At 32.6% G+C, this 18180-nt stretch overlaps 1 protein-coding gene across 1 annotated transcript in view; it reads right to left on the reverse strand.

The window, feature by feature from the left end:
* Positions 1–18180, reverse strand: part of SAV1 (salvador family WW domain containing protein 1) — a 55762-nt gene that overhangs the window by 16098 nt on the left and 21484 nt on the right. Inside the window, exons 3-4 of the mRNA XM_074236000.1 lie at positions 8532–8799; positions 6983–7126 (exon numbers count right to left, since the gene is read on the reverse strand). Of these exons, the coding sequence (XP_074092101.1) occupies positions 6983–7126; positions 8532–8799 (412 nt within the window). The remainder of the gene's footprint in view (positions 1–6982; positions 7127–8531; positions 8800–18180) is intronic.

An 18180-nucleotide genomic window follows, 5' to 3' on the forward strand; every position in this document is an offset into this window, starting at 1 on the left:
ATCTCACACAGACACAGACAGGCAGACAGACAGACACACACACACACAGTTTACAAAATAAACTCTAGTGGCTCTCTTCAGGATCAAGTATAAAATTCTATTTGGCAGCCAAAAGCTTTTATACTCTCCCTCTCCATCTCATACCTTCTTCCAACCTTCTTAAATATATTAATCCCCTAACATGTTCTGTGATGCACTGACACCAGCCTCCTTGCTATTTCTAAAACAAAGCACTTCATCTCCTAACTTTAAATGTGAAACTCAAAATACTCTCAATCCCCATTTATGCCTACAGGCTTCCCTAAATTCCTTCAATTTCCAATTAAAATTTCACCTCTTACAGGAAATCTTTCTTGATCCATCCTCCCATAGACAATTAATTCAAATTTATTTACCATATACCATGTTTGTACATAGTTGTTTGCATGTGATCTTATCCAATTTGTGGTGAATTTCTTGAGTAGAAACCTGCCTTTTGCTTTTCTTTTTTATTTCTAGTTCTTGATAGACATTTAATAAATCTTTACTATCAATTGTATACAACATCTAAAAGTTTAAAAGAAAATAAACTGAATTGTAAATAAAAATGGATAAGAAAACTGTAATAGAGAAGGACCTCAATCTGTTTCAGAATTAGGCAATTTAATGAAAAACAACCAAAGAAGCTAAGGGTCTGAAAATAATTTTAGAAAAATAAGATATGATATATCTATGCTAATTACTGAATGGAAATAGAAAGAAACTTATATATACTCCCAAGAAAATGACACTTTTTTTAAAAATCGATCTTGTTTTGGAGAGTCATAAAAAAGTAAAAAATGAAAAATAATAAATATCTATTGATCATAATTATATCATATAATTAAAATATTGATACAACTTATAGGTATTGCCACTGAAGAAAGAATAAAAATTAATTGGAAACTAACATTCTAAAGGACTGATGGATCAACGAACAAATTATAGAACAATAGAAGATTTAATTAAAGAAAATAAAAATAATGAGAAAACATACCAAATTTAATGAGATGAAGCTAAAGCAGTTCTGAGAGGGAAATCTATATTTCTAAAAGCAAAGTGAGTCAAGGGATGTGAATGAACAAATCAATTAACTGGGCATGAATTAAAAAAATAATTAAAAATGAACAATAATATATCAAAAATCTTCAACAAAGTAAAAAAAGTGAAATTGTGATAATTTTTAAAAGATTAACAAAACTAAAAGTAAAGAATACTGAATATTTATAATTACAAGGTAATTTAAAAAAAAAAACAATAAAATAAACATTTAGCTGGCCTAATTTTAAACAAAATCAAAGAGGAAATAATGGAAATTATCAAAACTCTTTTGCCCAAATAAATCTACCAAAACTGCTTTAACTAAAGTAAGAGTGACTGAGAAAAATATAAAATACTCAGATTATTAACAAAGGAAATGACTACTTAAAAAAATTCAATATCAAAAAACAAATTCAGTGTTATAAAAAGACTCCCAAAGGAAAAAAAAAAACTATATACCTGGATGGATTTACAAGTGAATTTTATAAAACACTCAAAGAATATTTCAAAGAAAGGAGTGCCAATACTGTACAAAATGCTTACAATAATAGAAACAGAAGGCACCCATCCAAATTTCATTCTATGGTGCAGATATTGTCTTGATATCTAAACCAGGAGGCAACTAGGTGGCGCAGTGGATAGAGCACTGGCCCTGGAGTCAGGAGTACCTGAGTTCAAATCCAGCCTCAGACACTTAATAATTACCTAGCTGTATGGCTTGGGCAAGCCACTTAACCTCATTGCCTTGCAAGAAAAAAAAAAAACCTTAAAAAAAAAAAGAAAGATTGATATCTAAACCAAGAAAGTACGAAGCAGAGAAAGAAAAAATATAGACCAAAATCACTCTTGTGAATTTATGCCTACAGGCATAAATTGTGAGTATTTATAAAAAATTAATATTAGCAAATAAGCTAATATGTTAGAAACAATGTTAGAAAGATTGTGCCTTATGACTATTTTGGATTTATACACAAGTGCAGGATTGATTCAATATATAAATTGACTATAAAATATAATTAATATGGCTATATTAATATTTTAATATAGATAATATTAATACATAATCAATATAGATAATAAAAACAACTCTTACTTCTCAATGAGAGTCATTTCTCTATGAGCCTATCTGAGCTCCATCCTTGGCTCCTTTTAGATAATGATAAAATACTTTAATATACTACCACTCTGTCACTCTTTATCCTTGTCATTTGAACACTAGGTTGTCATTGTATATACTTTGCTTTCTATTCTCGATTACAGTGAAGCCTGAATACTATTTCCAATACTGGTTGTCCTTTCATTCACATCCCTTGACTCACTAATTTTAATGGGGAAGTCAGAATATTACATAATCCTCACTGTAACTCCCAGACTCTGTTTTTTCCACCATGACTCCATAATCTCATTTCCATTGGTATTCATTCAATCTTTATTTATCACACAATCGAGATTCTGGTGACTGCTATACTCTCCTTTCATCTAGTGCAATTCCTCCCTCATGATCTTTCTCTTCTTCTCAATCCTACCCTCATATTAGCATATACATCTTGATATTCACTCAAATACCCTTATCTCTCAGTTCCTCAGTTTACCAGTTTCCTAAGAACTACTCCCTATACTCCACCTTAGCTATATTTGAATTGACCATCAACTACAAATGTACCACTTCTATTATAAACTCTGAAATTCCTTTTCTTGATAACAATCACAGTATCATTTCACTTTTCTATCTTCTTTGCAACCTATTCTTCAACAGTCATCCTACCCTTCAGTTCTTTCCCAGGCTACCTTGTTAGGGACTGTTGTGCATGGGAACATTGTAAACTATCATCACCTGCTGTTCTTGAGACCCAGAGTCTTATCTTACCAAGTGAGTGGATTAAAGACTGGGAAAGTATTTAAGCAATGGTATTTTAGTAAATAAAAGGAGCACTTGGAGTACAAAGGGAGAACTTGTCTTCCTTGTCTCCTGCCCCTTCAATGCTCCCCTGGGGAAAATTGAGGGAGTCCAGAAGTGGGACTCAACATAAGAGTCCAGAAAAGTCCCCTTGCCCTGGCTACACAGTCCTCCCTTGCCCAATCTGACTCCCCCCAATGAACCATTTCAACTCTACATTCTCATTTCTTGAGTCCATTGCACCCTTAACCTAACACTAATCTTGTCTTGCTAAGCTTCAGTCATTCATTGCCTTCGCTTCTATTCATGTACAACTGACTGAGGATGAAGAAAACAACAAAAAAAACAAACATGCAAATTTATGTTACATAATCTCAATCAGGGTGCTCATTACTACAAGGTACACCACCTATCAGCAAAGCAGCTCTTCTGAACCTTGTCATGCCTGCTTCAATGGCTTCACTGTCTCAGCTAAGAATCTTGCTTCGTATTTCACCAAAAAAATTGAAGCCACCTCCTGTGAGCTCAATTCTGTCCTTCTACTTCACCTCATATGACTCAAATGTTTTCCACTACTACTCTTCCTTCAACCTCATCATACAAGAAGACATGGTCCTTTTTGACAAAGCAAATTTCTCCACAGGCACACATGATGCCAGTACATCCCATCTTCTCCAGCCACTGCCTACTCTATCATTCCCACTCTCTACTAACTTTCAATCTCTTTTTGTCGATCAAGTGTTTCCCTTCTACCTACAAACACGCACATGTTTTTCCCATCCATCCTGATCCATTGCCTGTCCAGTAGCTACTGTCCTTTAACTCTTCTGATTCTACCTTCATAAGGAGAGCAATCAACTGAGTCTACTGAATCTACTAAGAAGTGCTTTGTTACCGAATAGAATAACTTTTCAGTGTTAACTGCTAAGTAAATTTCTTTCTTAATTGTTAAATAACCTACAAGTGTCACATTTCCATCCCAATAATGAACAAAAAATAACAGGAGACTGATGTGAGATGAGCTACCTAATATATTCCTACTCTTCTACACCAATAAATTTAAAGTGACGGTACTTTCACCTGCTAGTCTCTCAGGTTCACAATCTCTGTGTGTCATCCCTGATTCTTCAGTCTCACTTCACTTAATTGCCAAATTTCTCCAATCACACAGACAATACCCTAGTAGGCTTTTATCACCTCTCACCTGAAATATTCCAATTGCCTTCTTACTAATTTCCTGACATCAAGTCTCTACCCTCTCCAATTTGTCAAATTTATCATTTAAAAAAATATTTTTAACAATTTTCATATTGTTTCAAATCTTCTTCCCTTCCCAGTCTTACCCCTAACTCACTGAGAAGGCAAATAATATGCAACTAACTTTATATATGAAATTGTGCAAAACTAATTTCTATACTAACCATATTGGCAAAAAATAAAGAAAATGAATAAATTATATTTCAATTTAATACTCAGAGTTCATTAGTTCTCTTCCTGAAGATAGATAACATTTTGAATCATGAATAAGATTACTATTTCTTTGCAATTGTCTTGCATCACTGTATTGATCAGAGTGGCTAAATCTTTCACAGCTGATCATTACAATATTGCTGTTACTATGTACAATGTTCTGGTTCTGCTTACTTCACTTTACATTAATTCATATAGGCCTTCCTATATGATTTTACTGAAAGTAATCCCCTCTTCATTACTTATAGTGTGTTGAGTCCCTTTCCAGACTCACTTATCCTTCCCAAGGCAAGAATTGAGGGGGCAGGAGACAAGGAAAACAAGTTCTCCCTTTGTACACCAAGGTCTCCATTTATTGAACAAGTGCTTAAATATCCTCTCCAGTCTCTAATCCACTCCCACTCCCATGGCACTTAATAAAACAAGTTCTGGTGATCAAGGGCACCAAGTGATGAAGGTTCACAGCACTCCCACATACAACAGTTCCTGACAATAGTGTAATGGTATTCCATCACAATTATATACCAAAAGTTTTTCAGCCACTGCCCAACAGATGGGCATCCCCTCAATTTCCAATACCTACCACCACAAAAAAAGAGCTGCTGTAAATATTTTTGTACACATAGGTCCTTTATCCCTTTTGTTTTTAATCTTTGAGAGATAAAGATCTACAAGTGGTATTGCTAGGTAAAAAATAGTCCTTTGAATTATATCTTGCAAATTATTCTCCAAAATGGTTGGACCCTTTCAAATTGCACCAACAGTGCATTAGAACAACCCCTTTTCCAGGATTAGTCCTTTTTCTTTCTATCATGCTAGTCAATCTGATAAGTGTGAGGTGCTACCTCAGAGTTGCTTTAATTTGCATTTCTCTAATCAATAGTGATTTAGATCATTTTCCATGACTGCAGATAACTTTGATTTTTTTCTTCTGAAACCTGCTTGTTCATTTCCATCCTCTGACTATCAACTGGGGAATGACTTGTCTTCTAAATCTGACTCAGTTTTATATATCTGAGAATAAAATAAGACCTTTGTCAGAGAAACTCTGTAAATTTTTTTCTCCAATTTCCTACTTTCTTTCTGATTTTGGCTGCATTGTTTTTTTGCTTGCACAAAACCTTTTTCATTTCATGTAATCAACATTATTATAGGTCCCTGGATTCTCTCTATCTCTTGTTTGATCATAAACTCTTCTCTTATCCATAGATTTGACAAGTATATGTTTCCATGCTCCCCTAATTTATTTATAGTGTCAATTTTTAAGTCTAAATCTCACACCCATTTTGATCTTATCATGGTATACAGTATAAGATATTCATCTATGCTTAGTTTCTGCCAAACTGTTCACCAGTTTTCAAAGAAATTTTTCTCAGTTAATGAGTTCTTGCCCTAAAAACTTGAATTAACAGTGGATTAACTCTAATCATTTAGTATGTATTGTGTACCTAATCTATTCCATTACTGATCCATTACTCTATTTCTTAACCAGAACCAGATTATTCTGGTGATTTCCCTTTGTGATATTCACCTAGTATTAGTGTCCAATACATACCAGATGTTGTGCTAAATGCTAAAGATATAGAGCAAAAAAAGAAAAAGTCCTTGGTCTCAAGGACCCTGTTACATACCTCTCAATAAACATTAAACTCCTGTTTGATTTTTAAAACTCTTCACATGCAAAATTCAACCTAATAATGTGTCTTCTGACACATTACTCTCCTTCAAGCTCTCCATGTTCCAGATCAATTGATCTCAATCATATCTTTTCCACTCCTGTCTTTGCAACAGCTGTTCCCATTCTTAAAATACTTCCTCCTACCCTCTTCCTCTTTGAATCTCCAGTTTTATCTTCTTTATGAAGTTTTTACTGATCTCTCACAAAAATATTTCATATTTCTTCACAAAATATTCTTCACAAAACTATTTCATATTTATTTTGTACATACATATTATACACATACACATATATATTTCCAATTAGATTTCAAGTTCTTTGAAGGCAGAGAATGTTTTGCTTTTGGTGATTGCTAGAACCTAGCATAATTTCTAGAACATAATATGCACTTAATAAATGAATGATTTCAAACAACTGACTTCAATATTAATCTATAAATAAGTAAAAGTAAGTACAAAACAAAGCATAACTTCACTTGATCACTAAGATCAATGCTTAATGTCTTGGGCTAAAATAAACCAAGAAAGTGTCAAAGGTTAAATCTCTTCATTTCATGATTTAAGCAGGTTACTTAACCCTGAATGCATCTTATCCAAGGCCATATCCAGTCATCCTAATTCATCTAGACACTGGACCCAGTGTGGTTCCAGAAGGGAAAGAGAGGCTGGTGACTTAGTGCAGCACACCATCACTCAAATCCAATTCACTTGCTTGTCTTGGCAGCACCTCCTTGACATAATGGTCTTCAAGAACAAAGGACAAATTTCAAACCTTTTATTATAAATACTATTATTGGCATCACTGTAAATGTACTATACTATTTGATCTAATCTTATCAAAAACAAAGTTTTTATTTTCTGAAATATAAATGTACTTACTTCATAGGAGCCCGAGCATAAACCTGAAGCCAATCAGGGATTTCTGCTGAATGGTATGGATTTGCAGGTACCAGAAGGGACTGGCTTCTTTCAGCTTGCTGGGGTTGATAAATTACAGGAGGAGGCTGATCATACCGGGGTACACTATAAAAAGGAATAAACATTTATCTTTACATAGGTCTTAAATCAATTTCTAAAGTTACAAAGAATAACTATATTAAAACTATTATCAACTCTGTAAAAAAGCTATTCAATGAGTTCCTAGTATAAATTTCTTAAACTTTCCTCACTAAAAAAGTGGATTTCTTATTGTTGATCATGGAATTCCAATATTTATAACAAAACTGTCATTAATTTAAGATTTTAAAATATTTTAATCTGATAGATTTTTCAAACTATAATAAAATAGACTAGATGATCCTAAAGTCCCTTTTAAGTACTACAATTCCTATATATATACAAAAACTTTTTAAATGACATCTAAAAGAACTTTAATAAAGTGGTAGAAAAAAAATTTTAAATATTGTTTTAAATTTAGCAAACCTGTTAGAATTTAGCTAGAAGTCCTCCTAGGAGAGATATTTCTTTTTTTTAAGAGATTAGAAAACTGCCGTCTTGAGACAGAAATGAATTATAGAGTTGTAAAATTTTTACAATGCTGTAAAATTTTCATCTTTTCACCACAGAGACAAAAGAAAGTGATAAAACACTAATAGATATTAGAAATGGTGAAAAAATATGCTAAGTTCTTTCTCAAAAAAAACCCTGCAATATCTGCAATTAAGTAAATAAAAAGGCAAAGATTATGAAAATCAGGGTTCAAATGGTTATTTTAATAGTACAAGGAACAGGAGCGGCTAGGTGGCGCAGTGGATAGAGCACTGGCCCTGGAGTCAGGAGGACCTGAGTTCAAATGTGGCCTCAGACACTTAAGAATTACCTGTGTGACCTTGGGCAGGTCACTTAACCCCATTGCCTTGCAAAAAACCATAAAAAAGTCTAAGAAACTAACTTAATAAGATAGCATACTATCAATTTTAGATTATTATGTGTTATGAAGAATACTGCTCCTTGTACTATATTTTGTTTTTAGGTTTTTGCAAGGCAATGGGGTTAAGTGACCTGCCCAAGGTCACACAGGTAATTCTTAAGTGTCTGAGGCCACATTTGAACTCAGGTCCTCCTGACTCCAGGGCCAGTGCTCTATCCACTGCGCCACCTAGCTATCCTCTTAGACATTTCTAATAAAAATGTAGCTGGTGTAGTAAAATTCAATCAGAAGATTTTAAATCTCAAATTTTGAGGTCACTGAAAGTAACTAAAAAGCAAAAGTAATTTTAAAATAAAATCTTTTAAATACCACTCTATAAATAAATTTAAGGACAAAAGTAAAATGCTACCTAATTCTTAATCAAACTGTCTAAACTTCAAAAAGCTTTCAGATAACTTAAAATACTTTTTCATGTTCAAATCACAGATTTAAGACTATAAGAAACACAAAAACATAAACATTAAATAAAAGAAAAAATAAGCATCACTGATACTCTACCTAGGAGCACATGGATGTCTATACTGTGCTCTTTTATTTAGATGATCTACATAATATACTCCAAATTCTGGTGACTCAACTCGCTCCCATCCTGGAGGAAGTCCCTCACGCTCAAGAGGATGGCTCCAATGAGTTGTATTTGTGTTATGATCTATGTAGTATTTTCTTCCTCTGATTGTCCAGTCGACAGACCAGCCAAGAGGAAGGGGTACATCTTCAGAACTGTGATTTAAATTCCCTAAAGATGTAGCAACAACCTTCCCAATGGCTGAAAAGATAAGAGAGTTAGAATAATAACATCAGTTTTAAAAGTATTCTATGAAAAAACAGTAACATTATCCCTGAGGGAAAAAATGCCATAATTATATTCAATATAAAGCACTTTTCACACATCTAGCAAAATACCTGCTTTTCTATCATATTTTCTCATATGATTATTAATTATAGTATTATAGGATTAAAAGGGAAAAACTTAAGGTACTCAGTTCTTCAGTATCATTAGGAGATTGCCATTAATTAGTTCTTTCACAAAATTCTGTGATGTAAATTACTAAAGAAAAAAATATAAGAACAAATAACCCTTCTTCTCTCTAGTATGGGGAAAATTCATGGGCTGGTCTATTTCTTTTTTAAATTCTCTTAAGGGGGCAGCTAGTTGGCACAGTGGATAGAGTAACAGCCCTGTAGTCAGGAGGACTGGAGTTCAAATGTGACCTCAGACACTTTAATAATTGCCTAGCTGGGCAAGTCACTTAACCCCATTGCCTTGCAAAAAAAAATTCTCTTATGCTCTTATAAAGCTGATGATTTAATGATGTTAGATATAATCTTCAATTGCTTCAAATTCCAATTTATCCTCCAAGAACAAAGATAACTTTTCTAGGCCTTGAGGAAATGTAATGGTTGAGGAAATTTATCACCTGGTGGTCAACTTTCAATAATACCATTTAAAATTTTTGTGGTTTGTACTCAAACAAAAAACAACATATATAATGCTAGGTCTAGACCTTACAGCTGGACTCTCAGAACTTGTATTCAATTAGTATAATTTTTGAGAATACAGAATCATCTCTATGCCTTCTATAAGCATCAGATTTGGACTTTCAGAGTATAGAACATCTGACTGACATAGTAAAATTTAACACATTTCCCTGGTTCTTAATCCATCACTTTAGAATAGCACAACTATCTACTTATGGACCTCAAAAAAAAATAGAATATATCAAAAAAAAGTCAGGAAGGAAAAAATCAATTATTCATTTTTTAACAAACTTTTCTATGTCTTCCTATTACCACTGTAAGGGGTCATGGGAATCTGCTTGTAATGTAAATGTGTTCTAAGGGGATAAAGGAGAAGGTAATCAGGAAACATTCCTCATCTCCTCTGTTTGATCTTCATGCAGGTCACACCCACTAAAACAGTTATTCTGAGCTCTTTTCTTCCTCTACACATTTTAATTGGTGATCTCATCAGTTATCAATTATCACCTCTAAAATTCTCAAATCTACTCATCCAGGCCTACCTTTTCTGCTGGCCTCTAGTCTCAATCTCCAACTGTCTATTACACATCTAAAACTGGATATCCTGTAAACATTTTAATCTTAACATGTTCAAAACTGAACTCATTATCTTCCAACCAAATATTATTCATTTCCTAACTTCCCTATGACTGTCAAAGACACCACCATGTTTCCAGTCACCCAGGTTCACAATCTAGGTGTCATACTTGACTCTTCACATTCTCTCACACCCCATATACAAGCTATGACCAAGTCCTATCAATTTTATCTTCATAATATCTCCAGTATACTGCCATTTCTCTTCTCTGACCCTCTACTGCAGAGTCTTATCCCATCTGAACTGGATTACCATAATAGCCTGCATGTTGGTTGCCCTTCCACAAGTCTTTTCCAAACTGAGGTCATCCTCCATTCAATTGCCAAAATGATTTTCCTAAAACAGTTCTGATCTATTCTATGGTTCCTATCACCACTAGGATCAAATAAAAAATATCCTCTGTTTTGTATTCTGCAGGACTTTCCCCCTTTCCTGTCTTCTTATATTTTAGTTTACTCATTCCCACATAATCTGTGGTTCTTTGACACTGACCTTTTTACTGTCCCTTCATCCCAGGCATTTTCATTGGCTATATTTCATTCCTGGAATGCTCTCCTTCCTCAACTCTTCTTTCAAGTCAAACTAAATTTTTTTCCAAGGTAAAATCTCACCTTCTATAGGAAACCATTCCAGATTCTCCTTAAATCTACTACCATCCATCAATTATCCCCAATTTATCCTTTTTGTACATGGTTGTTTCCATATTGTCTTCCCATTAGACAAGAAGTTTCTTGAGAGTAGAAACTGTCTTTCCCTTTCTAGGTATCCACAGCAGTTAATAAAGTGTCTGGCATGTAGCTGGTCCCTATTAAATTTTTTTTAAACCAGTTTATTTTTTTATTTTTCTTTTTTTCCTATTACATTTTTAAAGGATGATTGACTAGATCTTTTTCTTTAACTAGTATAGGTAACTTCCAGGTAAAGAATTTTCCTCTGCCAGTGTAGGTTTGTTATGCAATTTATATAAAAAAAATTGTATAGAGCACAAAGTTAAATGATTTGCCAGTCACATACTGCCAATACATGTAATAGGGCAGAACTTGAACACAGGTCTCCCTGGCTTTGATGTTAGTTCCATGTTACCCACACTGCACACTGCATCTCTCCTGGACCCTTAACTAAGGAAAGGCAGGGCAAGTAAGAAATGAAATAATACTGGCAAAAACTAGGTAGATCTAGTACAACCATTTCAGGTTTCAATACTTCAAAATGAAATGTTTTCATCCAGGAATCCCCATTATACTTTTAAAAAACAAGGATCTAATTAATTAAACTTAAATTTCAATAATTTCCTTTAAAAATTTTTGAAAAAATGTCCATGTGTGTTTGTGTATGAATACACATGTTAAACCTACTTTTATTTAAATGTTCTGTCACATTTACAATTTAACTTACGTTAAAATCTTAGTTCTATGATTTTTCATTTCATTTCTTCTATACTTGAGTTCTTTTAAACTTTCTAACCCTCAGTTTCTACAACCACAAATTACTGGATTGGACTTCATGATCTCTAGGCCTACATCCAAATATGAATCTATGATTTTATTAATCCAGTGACTGATTCTAAATGGTACTTTACCTTTGCAAATATAAAATTATACTGACTGATGATTGTTATCATCAGTTTGCAATTATATCCACTTAAATATAAGCTGCTTAAAGATGAGCAATGTTTTATCCTTTCAGTATATGCCAGCATTTACCACTATGCCTGGCACATATGAAGTATTAAATAAATGTTTGCTGACTTCCTGACAGGTTAAATTATGTCATCTAACGAGGTCAAAGTATTAGTTTCAATTAATTGTTCTTTTTCTATTCAACAGCCAAAAATTGCATTCCTAATTCTGATTATATCTCTTGGAAATGTTAAGCAGAGGGGCAGCTAGATGGCACAGTGGATAGAGCACTGGCCCTGGAGTCAGGAGTAGCTGAGTTCAAATCCGGCCTCAGACACTTAATGATGAGTTGTATGGCCTTGGGCAAGCCATTTAACCCCATTTGCCTTGCAAAGTTTCAAAAAAAAAAAAGAATGAAGGGAAATGTTAAGCAGATGATCACAAGGAGGGGGAGGGCAGTTGAATAGTAACAGTATATTCAGCATTTTATACATCTTTTTTTTTTTTTAGATTTTTCAAGGCAATGGGGTTAAGTGGCTTGCCCAAGGCCACACGGCTAGGTAATTATTAAGTGTCTGAGGCCGGATTTGAACTCAGGTACTCCTGACTCCAGGGCCAGTGCTCTTATCCACTATGCGCCACCTAGCCGCCCCTATACATCTTATTTTTAAAACACACACACATACAACCAAAAAAAATGAGTTGACAGGAAAATTAATGTTTACACCAGAATTAGAAGTTTTGTTCCAAATCCTTCTTTTAAGTTCATAAAGGAGCATTTCTAAAACTTTGTTCTGTGACTTGACTTTAAATAAAATAGTGTAAACCTCGCAAGCAAATTTATTAAGACATTTTTCAAATCAAACAAGTTAAGTATTTGTAGTAAAACCAAAATGAACAAATAAAATACTGATGATTGTATATACAATCTTCTGAGTTGATTATATTTTATATATTAATTTCAATGTTTAATCAATAAGAAGTCAATATTTTGTCATGTATTTGATTTTGAAAATCTCTTAATAGTTTAAAAACAGTATGGTTAATTGATCAAAACAACCAGAAGACTAGATTACTATGTTCTTATAGAACATTTATAATTTTTTTTTCATGGCAAACTCATGTTCCCATGGAAAACAATTCCAGAACTGTTTTTAGAGCTATTATACATTATCGTCGACTAGTATTAAGCTGCTTTTAAAGATAATGAATCTAACTGACAAGACTGCTTTCGGGGGGTGGGGGGGGGAGAGTAAGATTGGGAGAAAAATTGTAAAACTCAAATAAAATCTTTAAAAAATAAAAATAAAAAAATAAAGATAATGAATCTGAAAATTATAGAAAAGGGTCCTAGATATCTGTAAATATGCCAGTGAAACTTTAAAAATTCAGCTGTGAGAGAAAAATTTACCTAAAAATGCTCTTTCCAGTGTAGGGATCAATAGAAGGACCACCAGAACACTGCAGGAACCCAACATTGATAGAAAACTCTGCTCTGTCATGGAGCTCAGCTAGAGAATAGTCCTTGAACCCAACTGCAAATCATAAGACAGGGGGAGGCCAGGAGGTCTATGGTAAGACATAAGGTTAAGGGAGAGTCTAATATCCTCAGAATCCATCAGAGGAGAGTATATTAACTAGTCTTATGACTACACTCAAGATAATTCCATTCAGGAATGCAAGAACCAAGTTTGACCCAAGAACAGGCTCCGAAAACTAGACACTGATGATTTCTGAAAATGAGTAGATAAAAATTAAGAAACACTTGAAACAAAGAGATAGCAATAATGAAAATAAAATGAAGCAGAGTTTGAGCTTGGACAAAACATCTTGAGCTTGAACAAAACAACAACAAAAATAGGGGTAATTAAAAGAAATAAACAGGAAAACTATATTTCTTTAGTTGTTTCAGTAGTTTCCAAATACTTCCAAAAGCTTATGGGGTTTTCTTGGCATTTGTTTGCCATTTCCTTAACTAGCTCATCTTTACAGAAAAGGAAGCTGAGGCAAACAGAGATAAGTGACTTGCCCAGGATCACAAAGCTAGTAAGTGACTGAGGTCAGATCTGAATTCCAGAAAATGAGGCACCTGATTCCAGATCTGGCACTCTATCTACTGTGCCACTTAGCTGCCCCAGGAAACTATATTTTGCTTAAAAAGAAAAATTAACAATACCTTAGAAATAGCATTAACATATAAATTCTTAAAGGAAAAATTAAACTCATAGGAGAAAAGAATTTACTTCAATTTGGTAAACAAAGTAAATTAAGTAAAAAAGTTGAGATGAACAGAATTTTAGAAAAGTTAGATATGACAGACCTCTAAAAATAATTAATGAGACTAAAAAGAATTACATCTACGTAGGATCTGTTCAAGGCACAATAACAAAAACTGATCATGTAATAGGTCAAAAAAAATCTCAATAATAAATACAGAAAAGCAGAACTATTAAATACATCTTTTTTCTGACAATGTTTTAAAATGACTTTCAAAAAACAATATTTAAAGTATATATTAAAAGCAATTGAAAACCAACAATCCTAATAAAATGAACAAAGAACTAAAGATAGGAACAATAATTTTACAACCATGAAATAACATAACAAAATTTCTGGGAGACAACCAAAACAGTATTTAAGGGAAATATTATACTCTAAAATATTTACATAAATTAAAAAAAAAACTGGGCATGCAAACTAAAATAAAATAAACCATAAAAATTTAAAAGTTCAATTAAACAGGGGCAGCCAGGTGGTGCAGTGGATAGAGCACCGGCCTTGGAGTCAGGAATACCTGGGTTCAAATCCAACCTCAGACACTTAATAATTACCTAGCCATGTGGCCTTGGGCAAGCCACTTAACCCCATTGCTTTGAAAAAAAATCTAAAAAAAAATTCAATTAAACATCAAAACAAAAATTGTAAAATAAAAAAAAGTGAAAGCAATAAAATATTAAATGTTTAAATTTTTTTTAAAAAAATAAGAAAATAGCTAAGATGTTAATTTGAATTTTAAAAAAGAAAGAAAATGACCAATATCAAAATTGAAAAAGGTGAATTTGAAATAAAACAATAATTGGGAATCTTTTTGCCAAACCAAATGCCAGGAAAACTAATTAACTAAATGAAATGGATAAATATTTACAAACATAAAAACTGCACAGATTAACAGATAAGAAAGTGAATAAAACATAAATGAACTCTCAAAATTTTTTAAAAAGGACATTTAAAGAACAATTGATTCTAATAAATTATTTGAAAAACCATATAAACACCTTCAATGACACATATCTGATCTTGATACCTAAACCATGGAGAGTCAAAACAAAGAAAGGAAATTAAAAAGATTATATTACAAAGATCATACACTATAAGCAGGCATTGTTTTTTATCAGGAATGCAGGGATGGTTCAATATTAGGAAAATTATAAATATAAATTACTAACAAAAGCAATAAGAATCATACAATAATTTCAACAGACATAGAAAAAACTTTTGACAAAATACAATCATTCCTGCTAAAACAAAAGGCAAAGAAATAAATGGAGCTTTCCTTAAAATGAGAAGTAATATCTATCTAAAACCAAGTGCCAGCATTATCTACAAATGGATTTATAAATGAGAAATTTCTAGAAATATCAGGATGTGCCCCATCACCATCATTATTCAGTATTTTACCAGAAATACTAGATGGCAATAAAACAAGAAAAAGAAGTTGAACAAGCAGATGCTGAGAAAAATAAAAACATCACTTTTAGCTAATATGATTTAGTAAGAGAACCCTAAAAAGCCAATTAAAAATTTAAATGAAATAATTAACAACTTGAGTAAAGCTGAAGTATATAAAATAAACTCATGTAAAACATTAGCATTTCTGTATATTATCAACAATATATGATCTTTTCATTCCTTTCTTAGTTTTTTGGACATATCCAATATGGGAATTTGTTTTGTATAACTACACACACACACACACACACACACACACACACACACACACATATGTGTGTGTATATATAATGTGTATATACTATATATATATATGTATATATAATGTGTATATACTATATATATATATATACATAGTAATAGAATAAGGCAAAACGATAAGACAAAAAATTTAGAACTGAAAAATTCAATTAAATTTGCAATGAAAAATGAAATACAACAGGGAAAAAAAGTAGTGCAATGGATGGAGCACTAGACCTGAAGTCACACTCTTGCTAACTATGTGACCCTGGGTCAATCAATTAACATGTATGCCTGTCTTCTCAACTGTAAAATGCAGTTAATACCATCAACCTCCTAGGGCTGTTGTGAGGATCAAATGAAATAATAACTGTGAAGTACTTAGTACATGTTTGACCTATATAAAGTTAAGTTTTTATTCTCATCATCATTATCAGCATTCAAAAGGGAAAAAGAAATGGACTAGGGTACAGTTAGAGGTTGAGAATGTGACATAGTTAGGTAGTACAGTGGATAGAGTATTGGCCATGTAATCTGAAGGACCTTTGTTCAAATCCACCTTTAGACATGTAAAACTAAACTAGCTGTGTGATCTTGGCCAAGTCACTTAACCCCATTGCCCCACCAAAAGCAAAAAAGAGTGAGAACAGGATAGGTGAAGGAAAACAAACTCAAATGTTTCAGCAAAGTATGTAAAGAGGTGAAAGGAGGATTAAAAGGAATGGAAGAGTAAAAAATAAAATCCTAGGGCCAGGTTGGGAAGAGGAAGAGATGAGCAACAATATCACAGAAAGAGGTCATCTTTTTTTAATAGAACATTAAAAAAAATCTTAAGAGCAAGGGAGTTTTGCTAACTTTAGCTAAATCCCTCTCGCTTATTACCTTATTTTGAAGAGAAGAAAAAAGAAATAAAATGAACAATAAAATCCATGAATGTGGATGGGATTAACTCATCATAAAATGAAGGATGCTAGCTTTATTTACTTATACTATAACACATTCTTATCCTTTATTTGTGTCAATTTCCTCACCTATAAAATGAGAATAATAATAATAAAACCTATCTTTTGGGTCGTTGTAAGGATCAAGTTAGAGTATATCAGTTAGTCGATAAGCATCTATTAAGCACTCACTATGTGTCAGGCACTGTGCTAAGCACTAGGCAAGCACTTAGCAACATGACTGATATAAATACATAATGTGCTACATAAATACTAATCATCCTTATTGTTACTGTTAAGATTTGAAAAGATTTAAAACAAGGGGCTGAAGCAAAATTTATTATGCTTCAAATAAATTTTAAAAAGCAGAGAGATCAATAATAATTTTAGACAAAGCTACAGTAAATGTAATTAAAAAAGACATAAGCACAGGAATTCCATTTTGCTTAAAGGCATCTTCCATAATAAAGTAATATCAAAATTTAATATATACATGTCAAATAACATAATATCTAAATACATGAAAGAAAATTAACTAAACTGGTACATTGCTGGTAGAACTGTCAGTACAACCATTTCAGAGAGCAATCTGGAATTACATAGACAAAGTGACTAAAATCTCCATAAATTCCATTAAGAAGATAAGAAAAAAGACACCACATCCATCAAAATACTTATAGCAATATTTTTTGTGATAGCAAAAAAAAATGCTAACAATAGAACCCCATCAACTGGAGAATAGCTAAACAAAATGGGATATATAAATGGAATATACTGTGCTATAAGAAATGACAAATATAATTAAGACAGCATATAAATATTTATATGAACTCATACAAAATGAATTTAAAAATATATACAAAGATGTAAACCAAAAAACTATAAAACAATCAAAACTGAATGCTGCATCTAGGTGCCTCCTACAAAGCAAAAATTTTTTTTAAAAAACTGAACACTGTTAATTTACAAAACATGACTTCAAAGAGGTAAGATACAGATTTTCTGACTTTTAAAATACATTGGTCAGTTTTTCTGACCTTATCTTTTTTAAAAATACTTTGTATATGTGGTGAGTATAAAAGTATGTTTCTATTTCTGCTTACAGCCAAGTGACTATTTTATCTTACAGAAGAAAAAATGAATGACTTGAGTCTAAGTTCCAGGTAATCAGGAACAATAAAATGTTTCTTTAGGAAATGAAATTGAGGGGCAGCTAGGCAGCACAGTGGATAGAGCACCAGCCCTGGAGTCAGGAGGACCTGAGTTCAAATCAGATCTCAGACTCATAATAATTGCCTAGCTGTGTGACCTTAGGCAAGTCACTTAACCCCCACTGCCTTGAAAAAACTAAAAGAAAGAAAGAAAGAAAATGGAAATTGAGTTTTAATGAGAAAAAAGAATTTTAAGGGGCAATAGGAAAATCTGAATCTCTGGATTTTGTAAAGTAGAAAAAACATCAATGAAGAAAGGTAGAAAAAAACAACTATACATTTGAAGTTTGA

The sequence above is a fragment of the Macrotis lagotis genome, chromosome 4, assembly GCF_037893015.1.
Source record: "Macrotis lagotis isolate mMagLag1 chromosome 4, bilby.v1.9.chrom.fasta, whole genome shotgun sequence".
NCBI classification, from domain to species: Eukaryota; Metazoa; Chordata; class Mammalia; order Peramelemorphia; family Peramelidae; genus Macrotis; species Macrotis lagotis.